This window comes from Amia ocellicauda, chromosome 7 (genome assembly GCF_036373705.1).
Source record: "Amia ocellicauda isolate fAmiCal2 chromosome 7, fAmiCal2.hap1, whole genome shotgun sequence".
Classification (NCBI taxonomy): Eukaryota; Metazoa; Chordata; class Actinopteri; order Amiiformes; family Amiidae; genus Amia; species Amia ocellicauda.
This window is the reverse complement of record NC_089856.1, coordinates 34,669,729-34,691,865: the sequence shown is the minus strand read 5'-3', so window position 1 is coordinate 34,691,865 and position 22,137 is coordinate 34,669,729. Positions and strand designations below refer to the sequence as shown.

The 22,137-nt window shown below is 35.6% G+C and overlaps 1 protein-coding gene across 3 annotated transcripts in view; it reads right to left on the bottom strand.

Moving 5' to 3' along the window:
- Positions 1 to 270: 270 nt before the first annotated feature.
- Positions 271 to 22,137, bottom strand: part of rsrc1 (arginine/serine-rich coiled-coil 1) — a 111,199-nt gene continuing 89,332 nt past the window's right edge. For all 3 annotated transcript variants that reach the window (XM_066709339.1, XM_066709338.1, XM_066709341.1), the window contains 3 exons: positions 3,005 to 3,111; positions 2,270 to 2,404; positions 271 to 447 (listed from right to left, as the gene is read on the bottom strand). In XM_066709339.1, the coding sequence (XP_066565436.1) occupies positions 355 to 447; positions 2,270 to 2,404; positions 3,005 to 3,111 (335 nt within the window). In that variant the 3' untranslated portion in view covers positions 271 to 354. The remainder of the gene's footprint in view (positions 448 to 2,269; positions 2,405 to 3,004; positions 3,112 to 22,137) is intronic.

Genomic DNA, 22,137 nt, shown 5'->3' with positions numbered 1-22,137 from the left:
GATCTACCCTGAGAAAGCAGTGTTTTCTTTTTTGGGTATTTTATTTAAAGAAGGTAAATATTTTAAATATAACAAACCAATATAGTCAGTCAGAAACCTCAACTCAAATGTAAATCAAGTATTCATTTAATGAAAATACCCATCAGCATTTTTACTACAAAATAACTGAACGCCATACTTAAATTCATACCAGGTTTTGAATCTTAAAATCTCTTTTTTTTCAAGGGATAACACATTCTGTAAGAATACAAATAAAAACAGACCTCCAGATTTCTTTTTCTGTCTTTATTTTTAATACCAAGATCAGAAAAAAAAAAATCACACGTGACAAAATAAAAAATCGAATTTAAAGGTTCATGGAACAGGACTTCCCATGAGCCTCTCCTGTCGAAGAGTCATCAGTCTGTGGAGCCACATCTCTTCTGCATCCGTCTTGTCAATTAATAACTGGAGCAGGAAAAGGAAGAGTTAGAGACCTGATTAAACCTGCCTCAGCACACTGACACTACCAGCCATGTGGCCTTTATCAACTGAATGCTCTTGCTCTAAACCGAATAATCATTTTTCTTTCCTCCTTCAGTCACATGCACAAGCATCTATTAGTGCTGCATGTTCACTGTAAATAATGCACATTGACATTAAATAGGCTAGTTCCAGCAAACCCCTATGCGGCCATGTGCTGCCTTTATCTCAAATAAGTTACACTAACAAAAACCTTTATTCTTTTTCCAAGAAAGACATCAGCTGTGGAAAGTGATATTGTGAAAGCATGGTGTAAAAAAAGGACACTAAGTGGATAACAGAAGGCTCCTGTACTGTATCGCACACAGCTGTCCATTTAGTACCACACAACAGTGCCTTTGTACAGCATGCTGGACTACAAGAAGGGCAGGAGAGTGATTATTATATTTCAGAAGGCAATAGACCAATGCACAGCACTCGATAGAACTGTCAGGTGTAGGCTTACACAGACCCCAAGGGACGAAGCATTGGGGGTCTGATGGTAATTGAATTATTAAGAAGTAGAGTCTGAACTGTACATTTCAGCTCAAATTCAGAAAGTTACTTGTATAGGTTAATATACATCTGTATTTAGATTTGTTTATCTTGAAAAACCTACATAATTCTAATGTGTATATATTTTGTAAGTATGGAGATCAATAACCATGCATGGTATATGAAAATGTAGCAATTAATTGTATAGCACCCTATTACCATTGTTTTTAACTGTACATGCTAAACCTCACACTAGATAAGACAAGTGACTGTCAAACGTATCATGTAGCTAACACTTAGGTGCTACTGGAACCAGCTCTGGCTACCTACCATGTTTACATGTTTAGAGCCTGCTCTAACACTGTTTGTTATTAACAGGGATATTAACTGCACACTACAATTTACAGTAAAATCTTACACCATGAAAATAAATAAACAATCTAATTTTATGAATACATTTGTTAAGCTGTTATTTGAGAATATATTAACAAGAAGAATAACACAGAATATTGTAGTTACCACCAAATGTTACACACACACACACACACACATATATATATATATATATATATATATATATATATATATGCATACATTATGCATACAAATACAAAGGAGATAATCAATCAGTTAATGTCTCAAACTATTTAAAAAGTTAAAACAGAACAATAGACATGTTGATTCAATGATTATACATGATTCTTCTCCTCCCTTAACATATTGCTGACACAGATCGCACTGTCCGTCTAATATACATAGTCACAGGTAACTAAATTCTGAATGCAAGTGAGATTAATTGTTTCGCACACTTTGGCACGGCTGTGTCACATTATTCAAACGTGTGCTCTTCTTTGGTTTACTCTGGGATTGTTGAAAATGCCAGATTTTCTCACAGTCCATTACATTTTATTGACTGGTATTATATTTAACAGCAGAAAATGCTAGGTGTTCCCACTTAAAAAAAGTGAACAAAACAATATTACATTTCTTAGTAGACACCTTTATCCAGGGTGACTTACAACTGTTGTCCCTTAGATATACAATTAACCCATTTATACAGCTGGGTATAGCAGTGTTTTTAGCAGTGTGCCCCACCTGGGATTGAACCCACAATCCTCCAACTCAAGAGTCCAGAGCCAGAGTCCATTTTATACTTTATAGGTATTCAATTGCATACACATTTTCTATAGATCAAAGCATTGTAAAAAAGCAGGCTTGTATATACTCGCACGCACAGAAACAGGATCTAGGCTTAGGTGTCAGTTGTACTCACACTGGGATGAGCCAGGGAGTCACTCTCCTGGTAGTGGATTATTGTGGGGATATTGCCGATGTCGTCTTTATCACACTCCAGCCTGGGCAGGTCCACAGAGTCAGGATCTTGTCTTGTTTCTAATGATTCAACAACCTATATCAGAAATAAAGTACAATATTAAAGGGATTTATGACCCTTCTCTCTTAAACATGAGCACTGGGAGTTGGGGAGGGGGGAACTGTGCAACAAGCTTCTATCTTATAATTAGAGTATTAAAATCAGATGAATTACAATTTTAAAATAGTCCATGTTCCATATTTTAAGATTGATCTACTAATTGAACTAGAAATATTTCATATTTGTTTGTTTACTGTCCAGAAGGTGGCAGTATATCAACAGGTCATGAATTCTACAGCAATTCAAATGTTTAGCAAATATGCAAAATACGATTTATTATTTAGACAAAGTAGAACAAAAAGTTAATTGGTATTGTTGAATGTGATATACATACATATATATCTGAACCAAAAGGAGGAATTAAAAACTGAACAGAGCAGATTTATGAACATGTTTATGTTTATTAGTTACCGATATATATATATATATATATATGCAAAATTATAGTTTCTTTAAATGTTTTGGAATGGAAAATGATGGTCAATTCAGTCTTCTGTCTACTGCAAAAAATAAAACAATAATAATCATACTGAAAATATTTTTTTTGATGTAGCAATGGAAAAAAACAATCACTACCTTTTTACTCTCTCGGTTTGATTTGAAAGCCTGTGCAACAAAAGAGTCGCTCTCAATGGCTTCAATGTCTTTTATTCGTTTCACTTGGTCAGCCAGTGATGTTTCTTCTAAAAAGGAAACAAAAGAGTTTGCCATTGTGCATTTCATTGTTCCAGGTAGCTTACTTCAGGTATGCTTAATGTTTCGCCAGTCCTACTTACTCAGGAATTGTGCTTTATGACAGATGAAAAATGTAGAGGAAACTGAAGTGTGTGAAGTACACAGATTTTTTACATGATCATGAGATGGCTGTATCTTTCTACCCTTTAAAACATTTCTCTAAAGACCCAAATAAGAATGTGACAAAGCTGTGTTTATATCAGTGGCAATTTTTAAATATATTAAAGAATAGAAGAAAAAGAAGGAAAGAAAGAGAGGCAACAACCCAAAGGCGACAAACGGATGTGCATGCATAACATAGCACTCATAAAAGTAACAGTGCTGTAATCACAGTAGAAGTGACTGTGTTGAACATGCTACACTGACTGGACTCCGTAAGAGGGCAGTGCATACAAACTGTGCATAAATACTGGTCATGCAGCACTATTAAACAGACACATTTCCTTTATGAGGTCCACAAGGAAACTAATTACACCCGTCTAATAGAAACAGTCAGTCTCAATGTAGGGGATTAAGCACATGAAACCACAATGTTAATCTACAGTCTGCAGCATGGAACATAACAAATGCGTCTTTCTATTGCTTTTTCACAACACAATGCAATAATGTAGCACAAATACATGGTAGCACTTGCACTACATATATACAGCAAAGACGGGGATTGTGGAGCTCAGAAGTATGTATTGCAACCCTCATTTCCCCTAGTGAGCCTAGGGTAATGACACGCAATAAATACCAAATTAACATACACCATTTTCAATTATTTATTTAGACTATTGTCAGCTGAACTGATTAACATCATCATACCTTAAACATGAATCTATCTAGCGAACATAAAAATACCATACTTTCTCTCTCTTTCTCACACACACACGAGAATTTGCTTATGAAAAAGGCAAATGAAATGTTATATTAGGTCAAAGTTTGAAGCTATTGATTATAAAAATAAAAAAAACTTCAACAACTGTACAAATACATAGACACAGCTTGTTGAATGTCCTATAGAGAGACCCCACATATTTAATTTGCTGCTAATGAGTAGAATTAATTTGATCTATTAACTGCCTGCAAGCAACTGTCGGAACAGGTTTTCATACAGCGTATGTTTAATGAATAAATGAATATTTGTTCCGGTTTCATTTGGTTAGTAGTGAAGCACATTTTTCCCATACACTGATTTCACTGTTCCTTCGTACCACAGCTGAATATAAATTTGCTATATTTTTTTTGTGTCATGGAGGAAGGAGGAGAGGGCTATTTTTACTTTTTAGAATTTACCATTGATTGACAGCTATAATGCGTTTTGTTTTTTTCTTACCAAAAAATATTTAATGCACAAGATATATATCACTTGAAACATGCGTATAGTTTTCAGAGTTAAATGTTCACACAATATCCTTTAGGAAAGTGAAGCTTGTTCTTCATATGCCACAGTTCACTTCATTGTTTAGAACGTAATGCATCTAAGGTCAGAGTTACCTTTCAATCAGACATCTATTCATATTGCACATAAACCACCATAAAGAGATCCTTAATGACAAGAAACACAAAATTACTGGAAAAAACATCTCGGAAGAAATCTATTGAGATATATCAATGACAACTCCATAGCAAAAAGTGGATGGTTAGGAAGAAAAATCCATTAATGCCTCATACTTTTTGACAAACACATTATTGGTAGATAAAATGACTTCCATATGCTGTTTGTCAGATGTCAGTGGAAAGGATATGTATTTCATAGGAAAATCAAAAATAATGGACTTTGAGAGACCCAGATAGCTACAGACGGAGGAAAATCAATACTAACTCTGTGGAAAGCAAATGCTCCTCACAAAGCTTTAAGGTAAGGAGGTCAAAGTTGATATTTAATATTGACACATTATCTTGGAAATTAATTTAGCGGCCAAATAAATTGTCCCTGTATTATTTAAGTCTTGCTTGTCTGCAGTAAAAGAGTATGTGATGGAAGCTAGGCCCTCTAATATAGGGCTGTGCAGCTTTTTTGTGTTCATGTTTTAGCTCAAGTTCAAGTAAATACACTTTAAAAGGAGTGTTGTTGGGAGCCTGTGTCAGTTTTTTTGGGGGTCTAAATAAAAATACACAGAAATGAAGAAAACAAATAAACAAATAGAACAATAAATAAATAAATGGAAATAAACTTTGTATATCTGTCCAGAGCTGTGGTATCTTAAAATGAGCAGATCTGACATATTTAAGAAACAACTTGAACAAAACACCAAGCACAAAATGGAGATGGCACCAACACATTGGCCTTATGTACCCTGTGGGACCTGGTGCACGAAATCATGTAGGTGTGAGCAACAGCTGGGGGTCACCAACCACTCACAAATAACTAAGGATGGATTATTGATGTGAATGAAAAGATTTAAACTTTTTTGCTGATGCAACTGAGGCTAAAAATGTAACTACAAACTGTTTACTTTATTACAGTATCATGACAATTTCTCACTTGCTGGTGTTCCTCTCACATCGCCTTTTCTCTCCGAGATTAACAAATCAGATATTGCTTTACACATTCTTCATGCTTTAGTATGCGGCCTAAGTTCCTTTTGGCATTTTCATGGTCTCAGCAGAGGTTCCCCCCCAAATATCACTTTCTCAAAGTTGTCTTCTTTTTTCTGGTTCATTTTCATGTGAGATTGAAATCTGCAGCAATCTATCTGGTTAGTCCAGCCTGTCCTCTATTTCATTCTGCCATTTTTGTTTGAATAGCTACTATTTCTTTGTGTTCATTGTTGTGTTTTCTTTAGACTTGGCATTGTGCTCACCCTTATCTTGTGAAAAGTACCTATAGATATCATTATACTTTAACTATGTCTTTGCAACTAGGCTAAGTTACAATACAACCCTATATAACACTCTCATCCGAACAACTGAGAATTAATCCCAGTGAGACATTTCCACTGTAATGCTTTCTTTGGAAATGGATAATGAATGTTTATTGTCTAATTGTCTAAGATTTCCATATCATACCTAGGTGACCCCATCATTTTACACACCAGGAATGTAGAGTGGTAATGCTCACAGTCACCCCCTTCCCAAACTTATCTAGTACAATGTACAGGGTGTGTTTGCATCAGGGTAAAGTAAACAAATAACCAGCAAAGTCTTTTTTCATCAAATACGCTGATCTCTATGAACAGATAAGCGCTTCCTCGGAGTGAACTCCATGAAGCTCTACACGACTCTGGGAGCAATTAAATTTGTGAACCTGTAATCAATAATTTATTGCTCATTCTGAATAGCTGTTTTTCCTCTGTATTGATCAGGAAACGGGCATTTCCTGAAACATCCTTAGTAAACAGATTCACATCGAGCTTCACAGTTGAAATGTCAGCCGATTAACAGCAGAGGGCATCATTTCATAATATTTTGCTACACTACCATTCCCAACTTGACTTTACCCTTTGGTTTTTTAATATCAAAATAAATAAATAAACACATTGTTCAATGTTGTGTTTAGTCAATTGCTAACTCTCTAAACTGAATATGTTCTGTTTCCAATTGACACCACACCTTGAAAAAGCAATGTTAGTTTTTCTTAAACATAGTGAGAATTTTAATATTACAGAGAAGCTACATATATCAACTAAAAATAACCTGTAACCTTGTTTAAGAGCACAGTTAATATAAGCACTTCTTTATAAAATATGCAAAGTGAAAGGAGATAATATGAAGTCTCTTAACCATACAGATAATTAGGAAATTTTAGAATGTCATTCATAGACACATTTATATCTAAGCAATCCTACAACACTGCAACCACTCAAACTACACGCACACAGACATATTGACAAAATGAGTATAACACACCCACACAGCTGCACTGTGTATGTAACCAAAAAGGAAAGAGGGGTGAAACAACGAAGAAAAACACAACAACAACAGTTTGTGACCTACTGGACTCTAACCAGATGCCCATCTTAAAGTTATGTTTTGTTTTAAGTTTAAATATTTGTGCTTTACAATCCAATCAGGTGTGGTGGGGGTTAGTGGATCTGGTTTAATTAAAACTCAATTAATAAGCTGTGACTGCATGGGAATTCTTCATTTGGAGGAGAAGAAGGGTTACTGAAAGAAACGCTGTTTCAGTAATGAAAGCCCAAAAGCCAGACTCCAATATTCCTGTTAACTGTCCGTTTTAATTCGGGAGACCTTTTCGAGCTTTAATTAATAAGGTCTAGATTGAAGTGCGGCCTGTTTGCCGAGGCCCGGGCTATTAGAAGTCGTCTGCCAGGCATCTCCGAACACCCCATAACCACTCACAAGCGGGCTGTCAGGAGAGCTAATGCAGACATCACAGGGCACACCACATTTGTCACTGTGGCTGATGTCAGAGATTCACTGCTCCCTCTTCCCCAACACGCAGCAGCAAGATATGTAATTCAATGCTCAATTTACCCTTGTCTCACAGGAGATTTTTGCCTGCTAATTGATAGAAATTAAGCCATTAATCAAGCCACTAGCCATCATTCAAGCCAGAGAAGATGAATACAAACTTTCATAATAACCACCTTCCCCATTTTAGTGCTCATTAGCATTAATTTTTAATGCAATTATGCTATTCTTTTACGCTGAGCTCATAAATTACCGCTCTTTTGTTGCTGGCTGGCCTTGTAAAATCCAAAGTAATGCTTTGTAGTCTGATCTTTAAGGCAATTACTGGCTTCTTCAGTCTTTTATCTCTCAGCATTTCCAATAACCTTTTCTTCTAATGATTTATTCCTTCATCCCAGTGTTATGTTTTTACCCCTTTATTGCATTTCAGTTCTAAATAAAGATCCTTTATCTTCGGATAGATTTTTTTTTTTCACCCCCTAAATATAAAACTCCAACAGAATAAACTGTTTGGGCATCAAAGCAACATTTTATTCAACACAAGGTATTTAAAAAAAAAAAAATCTCATCAAGTGTTTATCAATTTACTAAAACAGCCCTCTTTCCTTCTCAGGGATTCTTAATTATGTATTATGCCCCATGAGTTGGAGAAAGACTGAATCTTTAATGCAGATATATTTCTGTCTCTATTTTCACATATGCAATTGTCTCCTCAATTGGGTAGTACCAACACAATTTGTATATCTCCATTTTCTTGAAGGAACCCAAACTGAAATGCACACGCTAGTACAGTAAAATGTACAGTCCTGTATGCATAGAGCTTTTATCTGTAGCTGAAGGGCAGAACACATAGTGTTTGTATATACTGTACAAAAAATACAATAAATACATGTCAACAGTTTCTTAATTCTGTTCTGCAGCATTCCTCAGCTGGTTTCTATGGGAAAACCTCAGCGAGGAAATGTCTGGGATTAGGAGGAGTTCTAAATCCATACAACTTTCTTTTATGTGCCAAAAGAGCTGTTTATTGGCCCCTTACCACTGCAAATGGGCCTGGTATAGGGTATAATATTTGGTTCCTAGACAGAGCTGGCTGAATATCTTTTTTGTGTTAGTATGAATGATACAACTGAATACCACAAGTAATAGACTCTTGCCAAATAGACCTGCTTCAGGTCTGTGTTATTCTTGATTCAATATTTTGCCTGAAAAAGAGACTGCAGGTACTGGTACTTATTATTTTTTCTGTCAGAGTCCCGAGTTTGAGTTAGTGATGTTCATTTTTATATTTGTTTTGCTTCATGTAATGATAGCCCATTTTGTCATGAACATATAAATAAAACTAAACTGTTTTTCTGGGTCAGAACATTTACTTATACATAAGCGTTGATTAAAATGTTAATTAATCTGACAGACTAAAGCGGGAAAATATTATTTGAAGAGTCTCGTCTAAAGTCGTTTAATTTTGTTAGCATTAATCTACAAACTACGTCAGCCAATTAGCACACGTGTGCTAGATCAAAGAGAGCAGCTCCAAAATACATGTAAATCCACCACAACCACTCAGGATTGTTTTGCCATAAACCTTAAATAAACCTGTTGTTATGAAAAAGTGTCTGGCAGTAATCAGGTAATAGTTTTTGACTGAATTGATTATGCGCTGACAGTTTTCCATGTAGCCCTGAAAATGCATCAACTGTGTAATGAGGAGCTATTAAGGTTATTGATTTGCTGATTTCAATTGATAGCCAACAGGCCAAAGATACACATCAATATTTGCATAACTAATATCCAGGAGCCACACTATCTTTTCTGACAAACGAAATCCTGACAGAGCAAACACAGAAAATTAATAGCAACTTAAAGAACCATACTAATACAAAGGAACTTACAAAAAACACACTTAATGCAGAAAAAAATGGTTTGTTTAGCCCTGGACAGATGCAGAAGAGGACTAAGAATTAAACATGTTTAAGGAATTACAATATGGTTTGGATTTAATTTATTTTCATTCTTTTTTATTTATATAAATATACACATTACACTTTAAAAAAATTCACATTTGATTGCAATAACAATAATAATGAATAATCATCATAATAATTAAGAACATGAATATGCTTCTTAAAATAGCTGCACAAAGATTCTGATAACAGCACTAAGAAAATATTGTAGCTATACATTTAGTTTAGCAGTTATAATTAATTTCAAGTCTCCTATTACTGCATACATTTCTGACAATTTTAGCAAACAGTTGTAATGCTGGTACGTGTGCTCTTTAAAACTTCTCAACTCACAGAAGAGGTATAATTAAAATTTATTTACACACGTAAGCACTACAAAGGCAGGCATCTGTGTCTCTCGCCTGAAAGACAGTAATGTGGCTTACTTCTTTGAAGACAAGCATTGCTGCAAATTGTTTGAGATGTTGCAATTAACCATATGCTGTCTGGGTAGACAGATGTATGTATGTATAATATATATATATATATATATATATATATATATATATATATATATATATATATTATATATAAAAAGAAGAAAGATGTATAACCATCTATCGATGGTGCTTAATCAGAATTTGAGTGTGGAAGTATGTCTCTCAGCCCACCATCGGCGAGATGTTCTGTATATTTCACATAAAAAATAAAAAATAAACATCATATAGGATTTGGAGAGTAATTAAAAGCTCACAAAGTTAGTTGAGGCTTTTCGGCCTGAAGAAGAGTGACATTAACAGACAGATAAATTCTATATTTGACATTCAATATATCCTACATTAAATATGTAATTGCTACTTTTTTTGGCTATCAAATCAACAATTTTTAAAGCTGAAAAATAAGCAAATCTGTGTTTCCTGAGTGTGCAGCTTAATGTGCCTGAATCATTTCATGAACATTTGGTATAGTGTCCCTGTCTTACAGGAACGTGCACAGAGGAAGCCCTGCTCATCCAGCAGCTTGCTCCCTGCATTTGCAAAGCCACAGCCAACCGGCATCTCTTCCTGTGGCTTCTTTCTAAGAGGAGTAATTAATTTGACGACAGACCCATAAATTCCTGGTTTGCAGTTAACAATGCTCCAGCTAAACGCCCCAGCGTTGAAAAATGAGCAAACCTTAGTGCGTTATTAGAGCAGTTTGCCGCAAATGACTGAAATTGCACTCCCTCGAATTGGCCGCGCCAGGATTAGAATAAAACGCTGCTGTTAATCTTTGTCGTCCCGAGTTATGATAACTATGCTCCTAAACGGCTGCGCAACCTCGTCTGCATGTGGATAATATGAATACTAATGAGGAGCAGTCAATGGGTCAGCAGATTAAGATCACAGCTCGTGCCAGATGCTGAGGTAACCCCTGGAGATTGGAAACATCCACGCCAGGTGGTTGTGTCAGCCTAATGAAGCCGAAGCACAGACATGAGGGAGGTCCCCTGCTCCCCGCGGACTCCTCTGTGCTGACCGAGGTGCTCAGCTCAGCCCCACAGGCCCCCGCCGCTCCTCACTTAGCAACCCGCACAGCCGCACACCCACCAGTCCCCGGCAGAAATGCCTGGGTGCTGATATCTTCCAGATAGTGATCTACACGCTTCATTCAATGAGAGTCAAATTATAAATTAATTATCCAAACACAAGGCCAAACAATAGGCATGACAAATGGCACGCGCCATACTAGAGAAGCACACTTGAATCTTCAATGCAATCTAAATTAGTTTTTCCCCCTCCCCCCTGCCTCTCTTCTGTGGTTATGTTGCCGTTCCTGTGCGGGCTCAGCACAGAGAGGCATTAATTGTGATCTTTCCTGGTAAATGCACCACACAACAGTTAGGTGAATATAACAGGATGTGTTACTTTAGGGTGTTTTAAAAAATAATTTAACTTCTATTACTGAAACTGCACACAGACTTACATATGCATGAAGTGCATATTATACCTATATATATATATATATATCCATCTATCTAGATAGATAGAAAGATAGATATAAACATGGTGAAAGACGATAGAGATACTTTATTCTTAAGATGCAAAACATATTCCAAATGACATACATACTTGCATAAAGACACACTGAGAGCCGTCTATTGGTAACCCCCCCAAACCTCACATATATGCAAACAAACACACCGAAAGCGCTCTGCTCTAGAGGGGCACTTCTACTCGGAAGAACAAAAGATATTGACTTTTTCACACTGTCCAAATCCCACATCATCTAACTCCTGCAAGGTAGCAGACAGTTAAAAGCCTTCCTCTCCCATCATACAGCACATCAGTTTGACTTCCAGAAGGTTGAGCTAGGCTGCATTTTTCCCCCAAATTACCAAATTTCCTCTGGCATTTTCAGTAAAAGACAGCATACTGAACAGAGAAGTGCCCAATTTCTGTATTTTTTAATACACAGTTTGTTACAATGAGCAATGTTATTCTCTTGAAGGTATTTGTACCATGCATTTCAAAACAGCTGTTTGGCAGCTTTCAGATATCTTGGTAGTTTTCAGATATCTGAGCGATCTTAATAGTAATCACAATGGTACGGTAAATACCAAACAGATTTAGTATTATATATATATTTTTACGATTTTATTGTCAGTCATTCTAGGCAACTGTGGTATGTTTCTCCAACACTTCAATTCGTGATAAATAAAACGTATTAAGAGAGCAAGAGATCCCTTTAAATAAAACATTCATCTGTCTGACTTGCAAAATCATTTGTTGAAATCTTGCAAAAATGCGAAACATACACTGCCTATACCATAGATATGTACCAGAATTGTTTATCTTCAGCTTATATACATACAAAAAATAATATGTAAAATGAACATTTCTTTGTTCCTTCTCAATTTGCTGAATTATCAATAACAAGGAAAAAACAACTAACTGTGAACTAAGATCACAAATACACCATAATTAGTAAAGTTAACAGCCTGTATGGAATGCTTACAAGGAAACAGATGAAATCTGTTGAGGCTACAGTGGCCACAGATTTGAAAAACAGATCTTCATGGAGCCTACCAGAAAAGTGAGATGTAACCTGCTTTGGGGATAGATATTGATACTGTGCATAGCAGTGTGGGTGATTACTCCCAGCTGTTACAATATGAAAAGGTCCACAGATGGTTTTCTGTCTGCATTACATCACTGGTTCACTGTAAAGTTTGAAGTTTTCACTGCCTGAAAGACATGTCTTCAAGATGAGGTCTTCTGCTTGCAGATAGCCTCCACACCTTTCACAACACTGTTGACATGCTAGGCAACTAACAGGAAACAGTACACAAGAACCTCCTATTGGCAAAAACAGCAATAAATAAAATATCCAGGGAGCTCTTGAGGAGCTTTTTCAATGAATTACCAAAGACTGAAATGGGAGAGTAATGCTCCTGGACTGTAAATCATTTGCTTCCTTTGCTATCACTGTTGTGCTCACGGATGCCGGAGAAACTCTGGAGGTGACCTGATGAATTTGGCCCAAAATGGAAGAATACATATAAGAAACATATCTGGAATGTAATTTAATTATTTACTTGTAAATGTTGAAATGTGAAGATAAACAGATTTTACCTGTTACTGTATTGCAGTTTTCTCTTAAAACAGCACTTATTAAACTCAATACTTATTAAAATAAATCAAAATAAAAACATTAAAATTAAAAACTGGTCTGCCGAAATACAGTAAATGTTGTCTAAGGGCAACACTGTTTATAAATGCAGGGATAATATCCATATGTTACTGTTTGTCATTGCCTTAAATTTTGATATACAGTGAGAAGAATAAGGGTGACTAACATTTGAATAAACCACAATGGACTTAAGTGTATTCATTAGTTGCAGACAGCTCCAGAACATAGGAAATTGTATTAGACTCAAGATTGACAACACAATGCTGGTAGATAAAAGTCTGTTACAGCTGGAGCAGTATGTTTAGTTTAAGGTGATTATAGTGTATTTATCATGTACTGCAAATTTAATGTCAGTCCTTTAACAAAACTATTTTCTGGAACCTAAATATGCTGCACATGTTCAGTTTAGGAAATAAGAAATTCAAAAATTATATTGCAGACAGAGTTTAAACAGTTCCAGATACAATTTTGAAATGTAAACAACACTATATATATATATATATATATATATATATATATATATATATATATATATATATATATATATATGTTTCTGATTTAATTTTATATGATTGGCATGCATTGAAGAATTAGTCATCCTTTTAATTAAACAACGATGACCTAAACATAGCATCCTAATTATATCTGAAACGTTTCAAGGACATTACACATTTAAAATAAATAAATGTCTAAATAAACAAACAAACAAATAAAACGTATGTATTTATCAACAGACTGCAATGATTTCAACTCTGAAATGCTCTTGTCAATATAAATGGGCTTACCAATAAAAATAACTCAATAATGAGTGAAATTACCAAGGTTACTAATCAGTTAATTGACAGCGTGCTTTATAAAAAAAAAAAAAAAAAAAAGCTGTAATCAAAATCAAGGTATGTTAATAGATTTACCAATGCATACTATGCTTGCTTTGACAAACAGCCTCCCTGACAGCAGGCATCTTTTTTCTGTTTAAAATAACCCATCAGAGTTTCCCAAAACCCTTTTCCCCAGACGCTCACTGATTTTCTCTCAGGGGTGAACGGCGGGTGACTTATTAGTGGCTCGTTTTTGATGACCAAGGCTCAGAGGTCACTGCCATTGTCCAAGCGCAAATTAAATAGGCCAAGACACTCAACCGGAATCTCCTGACCTCTGGCAATACCTAATAAACTTAAAGCATTTTAATACATTATCTTACCACCTAGCATAGCACTTTAACTTATTGCAGTTAGAAAAGTGTGACCTCATTGAAATCGAACCAAGCTCAGGCAAATTTGACCACTGCCCTAATATTAATTAAAGAGGTCCTTCCAGACGAGTTATTCTAATGACATCATTGAGCAAAAAGCCCTCTTACTATCCAAAAAAAAAAAAAGAGCTCTTATTAACCCTTTGGATTCAGTCTATTTTAAATCCAACTGGCATCTGGGTCTTTTTATTTATTTTTTTGGAGAGAGGGGTTGGTGGTGGAGAACCTACACAACAACACAAAAAATAAAACACCCCAAAAAGATAATGAAACTAAAATGATGTCCGAGACTCCCAGGAATCCGGCGGCTCATTTGCTGCGATGCCAAAGAAAACTACAAAGCAATAGACGACAGAGATGAGCAGTTTAACAGGCGGTGGCAGTTGACAACAATCTCGGTAGGAATGAAGACTCATAACAAATGGTTGCTTCCAGTTTCATCAGATTTGGCCAAGCAGTTCACATGACATTCTTCCAAAGAACAATAAATCACAGGCTGGGAATGGGGAGAAGAAGCTCTGGATGACCTGAAGTCTAATACCTTCAATTGGGTGATTGTTCCCCAAGCAGGGTCAGAACACACAGAGATACATGGAAATCTCTCTCCGGTGTTCCCATATGCAGACAACACAAGATTATGTATCGTCTCCTATGGATAACAACACCATGTGCTTGCTATTGTCAGATCATAGCCAGTAAACAGGTTTAGTCCTGGCCTACCCCTGGACGAAAGCCCTGTAAGTGAAATCAAGGCTTAAATGAGATGGTCTCAGGGGCTCAGGTCTGGGTACCATTCACTTCTGTTAGAGCAACAAAACAGTACAGTAATACAGGAGATGCCTCCCTTCACTGCAGATATGAAACGGTGCTACGCAGATTTGAAGAAGCAGTCACGCCATTTGTGAAGTCAATGGGCTCGAGTGAGTGTGTTTTGTTTTCAACTTGTGAGCGTTCAGTGCCGCTGTGAGTTTCCATTACCAAAGCACGGGGCCTAGATTATCCAAAAAGGGGTGCAAGAGATCTATCATGTTTTTTTTATTTTTTTTTTTATTTTAAAAAATCATGATTGTGCTAGCACAGAGCACTGGCAAAATGTTGCGTGTTACTTTACTTTACAACATGCAAGCATGCAATGCCAAGACAATGAATGACGGCAGCTCTATTGCCTTGTTTGGTTTTACATCAATAGCAAACCTCTCTCTCTCTCTCTCAGATTTAGATGTATGGCCGACTTTATATTTGGCATTTATTGAATGCTTTCTACTAGTGGTCCTAACACCTGTTACCAATCACACTGCCTGGGCTCTGTTTTGTAGAACAATGGGGATTGCTGATGATGTGTTAATATGTACAGGCCTTGGTGCAATATCTAAGCTTGAACCTTTCCCACAGTGTAATACGATACCTTCAAAGTTAAAAAGCACAGTGACAGCACCAGAACCAGTTTATGAACTTTGCGCCAACTATAAACCTTGCGCCAGGAGTCCCAGAAATGCCACACAGCTTGTTCCGCTTTCCAAAGGCAAAAACAACAACATTGTCATATGTCAAGCAAAATTCCCATTTACAACACTGGAATGGCATACGAGAGGTGACAAAAAACAATGGGACAGAGAAATTGATTGTTTTTTTTACTAGAAATATTTTTACGAAATATTTATTAGTTCTTTAAAAGGTGTTAATTAATTTATGAATTTGCTGGTAATCTGGGGATTACCAGGATTTTCCTTCTCCAGATTGTTAACCAGTGCTGATAAAGTGGGCAGCTGTTTCTCTTTGAACAAGTCAGGACTGCGTGAGAGACAGATACACTCAGGATATGTTACGGAGGTAAACGGATGGTTGCAGAGGCAAACAATATGCTGTACTATGAAGGGGACTCAGCAACCATGATAAATATATATAGTTTATTGCATTTATTTTTGGTAATTCAATTCAATTTCAAAAACTAAAATTCAGGAAAAATACATGAAATAAACAACAATCTTGTTTTAGGAATTTTTGGGCACCAGGTTTCTTAAGTGTCGTGCTGAAATAAAGAGCGGGGAGCTGATGTAAATAATTAGCACTAGGGATATAGACTGTTACCCACCATGTGACCTTTGGTTCTTTGACTCGGCTAGCTGTATTGTCAGCGGTGTGGAGAATTAACACAATGGGGCTGCCAATTGCAGCATTGACTTATTAGCAGAGCCACATACACTACTAGGTCCTATTTGTATTGAAACATAATTTGCAGAAGATGTTTATGAAAATAACACTTTTCAGAAAACAGCTCATTAATTTAATGGAAAAAAAGTCCCTTTACTACAAATGATCAATTACAACGCAAGTCTGCCTTCTAATTGGTATTTATTCTTAAACAGCAACATGATTTGATATATAGGGAAAAATACTAATAGCAGGGAATGCTACATGCACTGTTCTTATATCTCTAAATAACTTATAATTAAAACACAAATTTGCTCAGAAAAAAATAAGAACTAAAGAACTCAGTTTTCATCAAAACAAGAGAAAAGAAAACAAAATATATATGTATAAAACCAGAAAGTATTTGTTTCTCTCATGAATTCATTTATTTTACTCCATTAATTAGTTACTTGAGAGACAGAAAGGAAAGTCACTGTCCTGGTTATTACGGACTGTCTGACATGGTCTCAGCCTGTACTCTCTCTGCCTCCCTGTCTGCATGTGGCTGGATTTCCAGGCTCATCTGGACTGATGTTCCTCGAGCATGTGCCACATGACTTGTTCATATAAATGGAGCAAATTAAACTGTCTCCACAGATATCCTATCACATTTGTAGCCCTCATTTCTCTGTTTAACACGTGGGAAAGACACCACATTATCTCCTTGCAGAGGTCGACCCTGGGATATTAGATTCTGCCACATAGCTCTCTTGTACTAAACCGAGGGGAAACACTTAATCACCCCTGCCTTTTCAAGAAAAAATCAACTTTAAATTTGCCATGATGAAAAATCAATAAACCAGTAATTGCTTGGCTTATCATCGTGTTGCGAAACAAATTGGGAGGCGAAGCTTGGCGTCCACACAGATTTGGCTGTAACATACGGAGTTTCAGGATCAGTGGGCTAGAAAAGGGAAAGGTCTCTGAGTGATAATTAAATCTTCTCATACTGATTTTCTGCCAAATTTATTTCCCAGGGGTATATAACTCTGATTCAGTGCTTACAAGCCAGGCATAACTAATCATTTCAATGTGGGGTACCACAACTTGAGGAAAAAAAAAACACAATTAAATCAAAATACATATGTAAAGATGAAAAATCTAAATTTATCAGCTTAAATCAATTCTGTAGAAAACCAATGTAACTTATCCATGTTAATGAAGCTAGTGTTCAAAGTGGAGGAGGGGAAAAATGCTGCATGGGTAATTTCATTTTCAGAGTGAATGTTTTCTCCCTGTTTTCTGTTGCTTGCTTTATGTATGGCACTTAATACAGAAGTTTAAAGCAAAACATAAAAATGTCACCAGTGGTTCAAATTATGTTTGTGCAGACGGTATAAAATGTGTATCCATAAACATACTCAATAATACAACAAATCAATAAAAAAGATCCTCATACTCTTAAAGTACATAAAATGAGGAATATGTGTCTCCACTTTTTGAACATTGAAATCGATACAAACTGGATTTCCTAAGATAAAATCATATTGAATTGTATTTTTTTTTTTAGCACAGCGTGAACAAGCAAGTAACAAGCAATGTAACATTGGCATTTGAAGAGGATTCTCTTTATTAAACCAGATATTTATAAGGAATAAAGGAACTTCCAGCAGTTCTTGTATGTACTGAGAAAGTACAAAGTTATGTTTTTATAACTACTATATAATAATAATTATTAATGTATTTATTTTAGTCACTATTACGGATTGTTTCCTGCTCCCTAACTAGCAGATTTCTTAAAATGGCTAATATAACAAGCCCAGGACCTGCTGCAGAAATCTGATGTAATTTACAGAGAACCTGCGGAAATGAAAAGGTATAAATACATTTTGCATTCTGACTTAATAAAGCAAGATTAAAAGACAGTACAAATTATGTTTACCAGGTTCTAAATTTCTTTGCATGTCCTTCAAGTGGCAGTAGGGACTCTGGTAATTAAAACATTTAAAGCAGTAAGAGCCCCTGGTCTTGAATCTGATACACAGGTCAGCTGCCTGTAGATTCTAATTTGTCCTCCATTTGTATTCATGACAGGAAAGTACTAAATATTTAACAGCAGTCCAGCAGGAGTTTGTATTGTTAGGCTTGGAGGTCAAATAATTTGATTTCTGAGCAGATTACATTTAGCATCAATGTCCAATCCTACCCTGTTTAGTAATGAAAATACAATAAAAGTAAAATAAGAAAACTATTAGTGGAAGGTTACTGCTGTTCTTGCCCCTTTCCACAAAAAGGGGACTGATTTTATAACTCCTGTTATTGTGTTAAACACAGCTTCATCTTGATTCCGTTTCCTCCAGCTACATGTTGAACATACACAAGATTAACTCAAATAATTAAATCAATAATAATAATTAATATCTGTAATAGCAAGGGTTGTCTTTTTTTTTTTTTTTTTTTTTTAAGTCACCTTAAGTTTTAATTTAACATCCAAACCTAAGGCAATTGTAGAAAAATGTTACGGTGTCGTGATCTACTTTTTATTCAACTAGAATGGTCATAATTCCACAGCAGGGAAAACAAGGAATGGTGCATTAATCAACATAGATTATTATACTTTATGCCATTATTACAAAATGTTAATGTAAATGGTGTGAAATTAATCTAAATACTGGCAAGCGAACCAAAGCCCTAATTAGGGAAGTTGGAAATTAAATGCATGCTGCTGTTAACTGTTTTTTCTATAGAAAATTAGAATCAGATCGGTTTTCATAAAATATATTTTCCATGCTTTTTTCAGTATGAAAAAGAAATACAGGAGATTCCATTTACTCTGTATTTGAAGGTGTCGTCTTCTGTGATTGACAACACAGCTAGTTAAGGAATGATTAGGTGCAAATGGCATGCAAGGATGAGAAGGGGGGAATGCGAACACATATTTAATGGTCACATAATTCCTGAACAGAAACATAAATATGTACAAATTGAACCTATGACCTCTTGTACAAACACTGTAATTAAAAAAAAAACTTAAAAAAAAAAAAAAAATGCCCAGAGATGGCTTCCTCAGATTTATGGTCTTGATTTTCCCTCAGACTATGGGTTCAAAAAAAATAATTATTTCTCTCATTAAAATAAATTGTAGCAATTGCAATGTAACACTGAGAGCACATTTTGAGGGACATATGAGGTCTAAAAAGCCAGTCACCAGTGTGGGTTTAGACCAGAAGTTTTAAAGAAGGCTATTTACTTATCTAGGCTATTAGACTATCTATATATCCATGTATTTATTTATTTATAAATGTAAATAATTATACCAAAATATCAAATCAAGAATTTAACTGTTAAAAAAAACAAAAAATCCCATATTTACTATCTAAATTTTCCCTCTCTGTGTCCATATTTCTACACACATATGGTACATAACATTCATACATACACTGACAAACACGTCTTTGAAAATATCTCTTTCTAGATTTTAGAATATAATTTATGTAGATACAGGTTTATTAATGATTTGACACCAGTCTCAATATTGAATGCCCTATGGTAATCTCTTCTGTAAAGCCAAAAAGCGTAAATACAAAGAAGGCATATTAAAAGTCTTAATGAAGCAGGGTTTTGATCTTTGCATACAAAAGAATATCTGAATTTGCACTTTTTTTGAAAGAATTACCCATGAGTGCAAGTAGTATATAAAAGAAGTCAACTAATCTGTTTTGAGATTTCTTTTTTTTATTAGTCTGAAGGCTTTTAAATTCACCAGTCATAAAAGTATCAGATAAAAGACACACAAATTTCCTTCAGATTTAAAATTTACAGCTGCTTTATAGGGTATAAAGTGCTGCAGTGTGTTACAAGCCAAACACAATACATCCCTTTCATTTCCCTCTAATGGTTGTTAATGGCACTAGTGAAACGAGTTCTGAGGTCTCAAGCTCACACACACAACTCTCCTAATATAAAGGCCCGAGCCTCATCTGCCCAGGTTTACATTTACAGCTCGGCCCAGAACAAGTCAAATGAAGAATAAACTCATACAGTCATTCTATAGACATATAACTATGATTTAGCAAAGCTGTTGATCTAAGTAGGAGTTATTTGTGTTTTAAGTGTGTTTTTTCAATTTCCAAATACTTTTAAGATACATTGCCTCTGACTGTATTTCATAAATGGACAGCATCTCCTGTTCACATCAGTGTGTGAAAGTCTCTTCAAAGCTACCCTAATACATTTTGCACAGCAGCAGTGAAAACCTGGAATCTCTAACAGTAGTATTGCAACAGAAATGTGGCCTAATTTGTGTCAAAAAGCATCAGAATATGCTTTACTGATTTATTACACCACTCAAACTCCCATGGGTTAATATTTGCCAACTTTATCAATTCAATTGCCTAACACTCCTTTCACCCCTCATGTTGTGCATCTGTTCTTCATGTAAGTGTGTAACATTCATGCTCTCTGGCTTCCAGGTTATTTAACCACAATATTAGTGATAGTACTTTGAAAAGAAGGAAACTATTTTTGTCTACTGAAACCCTCCAGCGCTGCACTGAAATATCTTTTACTTCATAAAACCACACCAATTTTAGCAAGAGAGAAAATCATATTAAACAGAAAACAAAGTCAATTGATTCCAAACAGAGAGATGATAGAATGAACTTTGCTTCAGAAACCTACTTGATTGGGAACTGAAAGTTGTTGCCTGGAGGAACACAGTTACTCAACACGTTGGCAGTGTTTCTGATCCTCAGAAAATAAGTTTAAATAATTTCCTCCCTTGACTGCTAGAACAGAGTGGTACACTGGACTAATTAATTTATGGCAGCTTGGTTTTAATCTGGTTGAGTTATCCAGTAAAATGCACAGAGATTCGGACCAAAAGAAAATCAGATATCAGAAAAGGAGAAAAATAATAATAGAAGACTGAAAGTTAATCTCTCTTGTAAGAAGAAATGGAGTATATTGCAAAGCAAACAACAGGCATTAGCAAATGTTCACCCACTGTTATCCCAATCCCGAATTTACAAATTATTTCTGTGTGCATACTTTTTGACATGAAACAGTGTAAAGCCACTGAGAAAAATGTTTTACTTGAAAATCATCTATGTAAAGGCTCAATTAAATGCTTTATGAAGTTTACATTTGAATTGTATGCGTCTGTTTTAATTTACTTAACACAATTGTCACATTCTTCATGTAGGCTACTATACAAGTATTGAATTAAAATAATGTTAAGTGTCTAAGACATTTTCTATACCATAATGAGCAGTAGGTACAAAGTAAGTTGTTTTTTTTTAGTGTATTTTCAGTCTAGTCATAATTGCAAGAACACATTGTAATTTATCAAAGCAAGATGCTCTGCAAAGGGTGTAAAACATCCTACTTAGGTCATAACATTTCATGTCCTGTTTCGAGGTCTCCGGTTCAGAACCCAGGTATATGAATTCAAGGTGTGGGCCATTCAGGACATGGCAATAAAACGTCTCTTTGTGCTCTACTGGAAGCTGTGAGGATGCCACAAGCATCATATTGCAGTGCCATGTTGGAAGTGCATGGCCAAATCTATCGCTCTGTTGCCACGTTATATCAATCAGGTTGCTGGGATCTCACAGCCA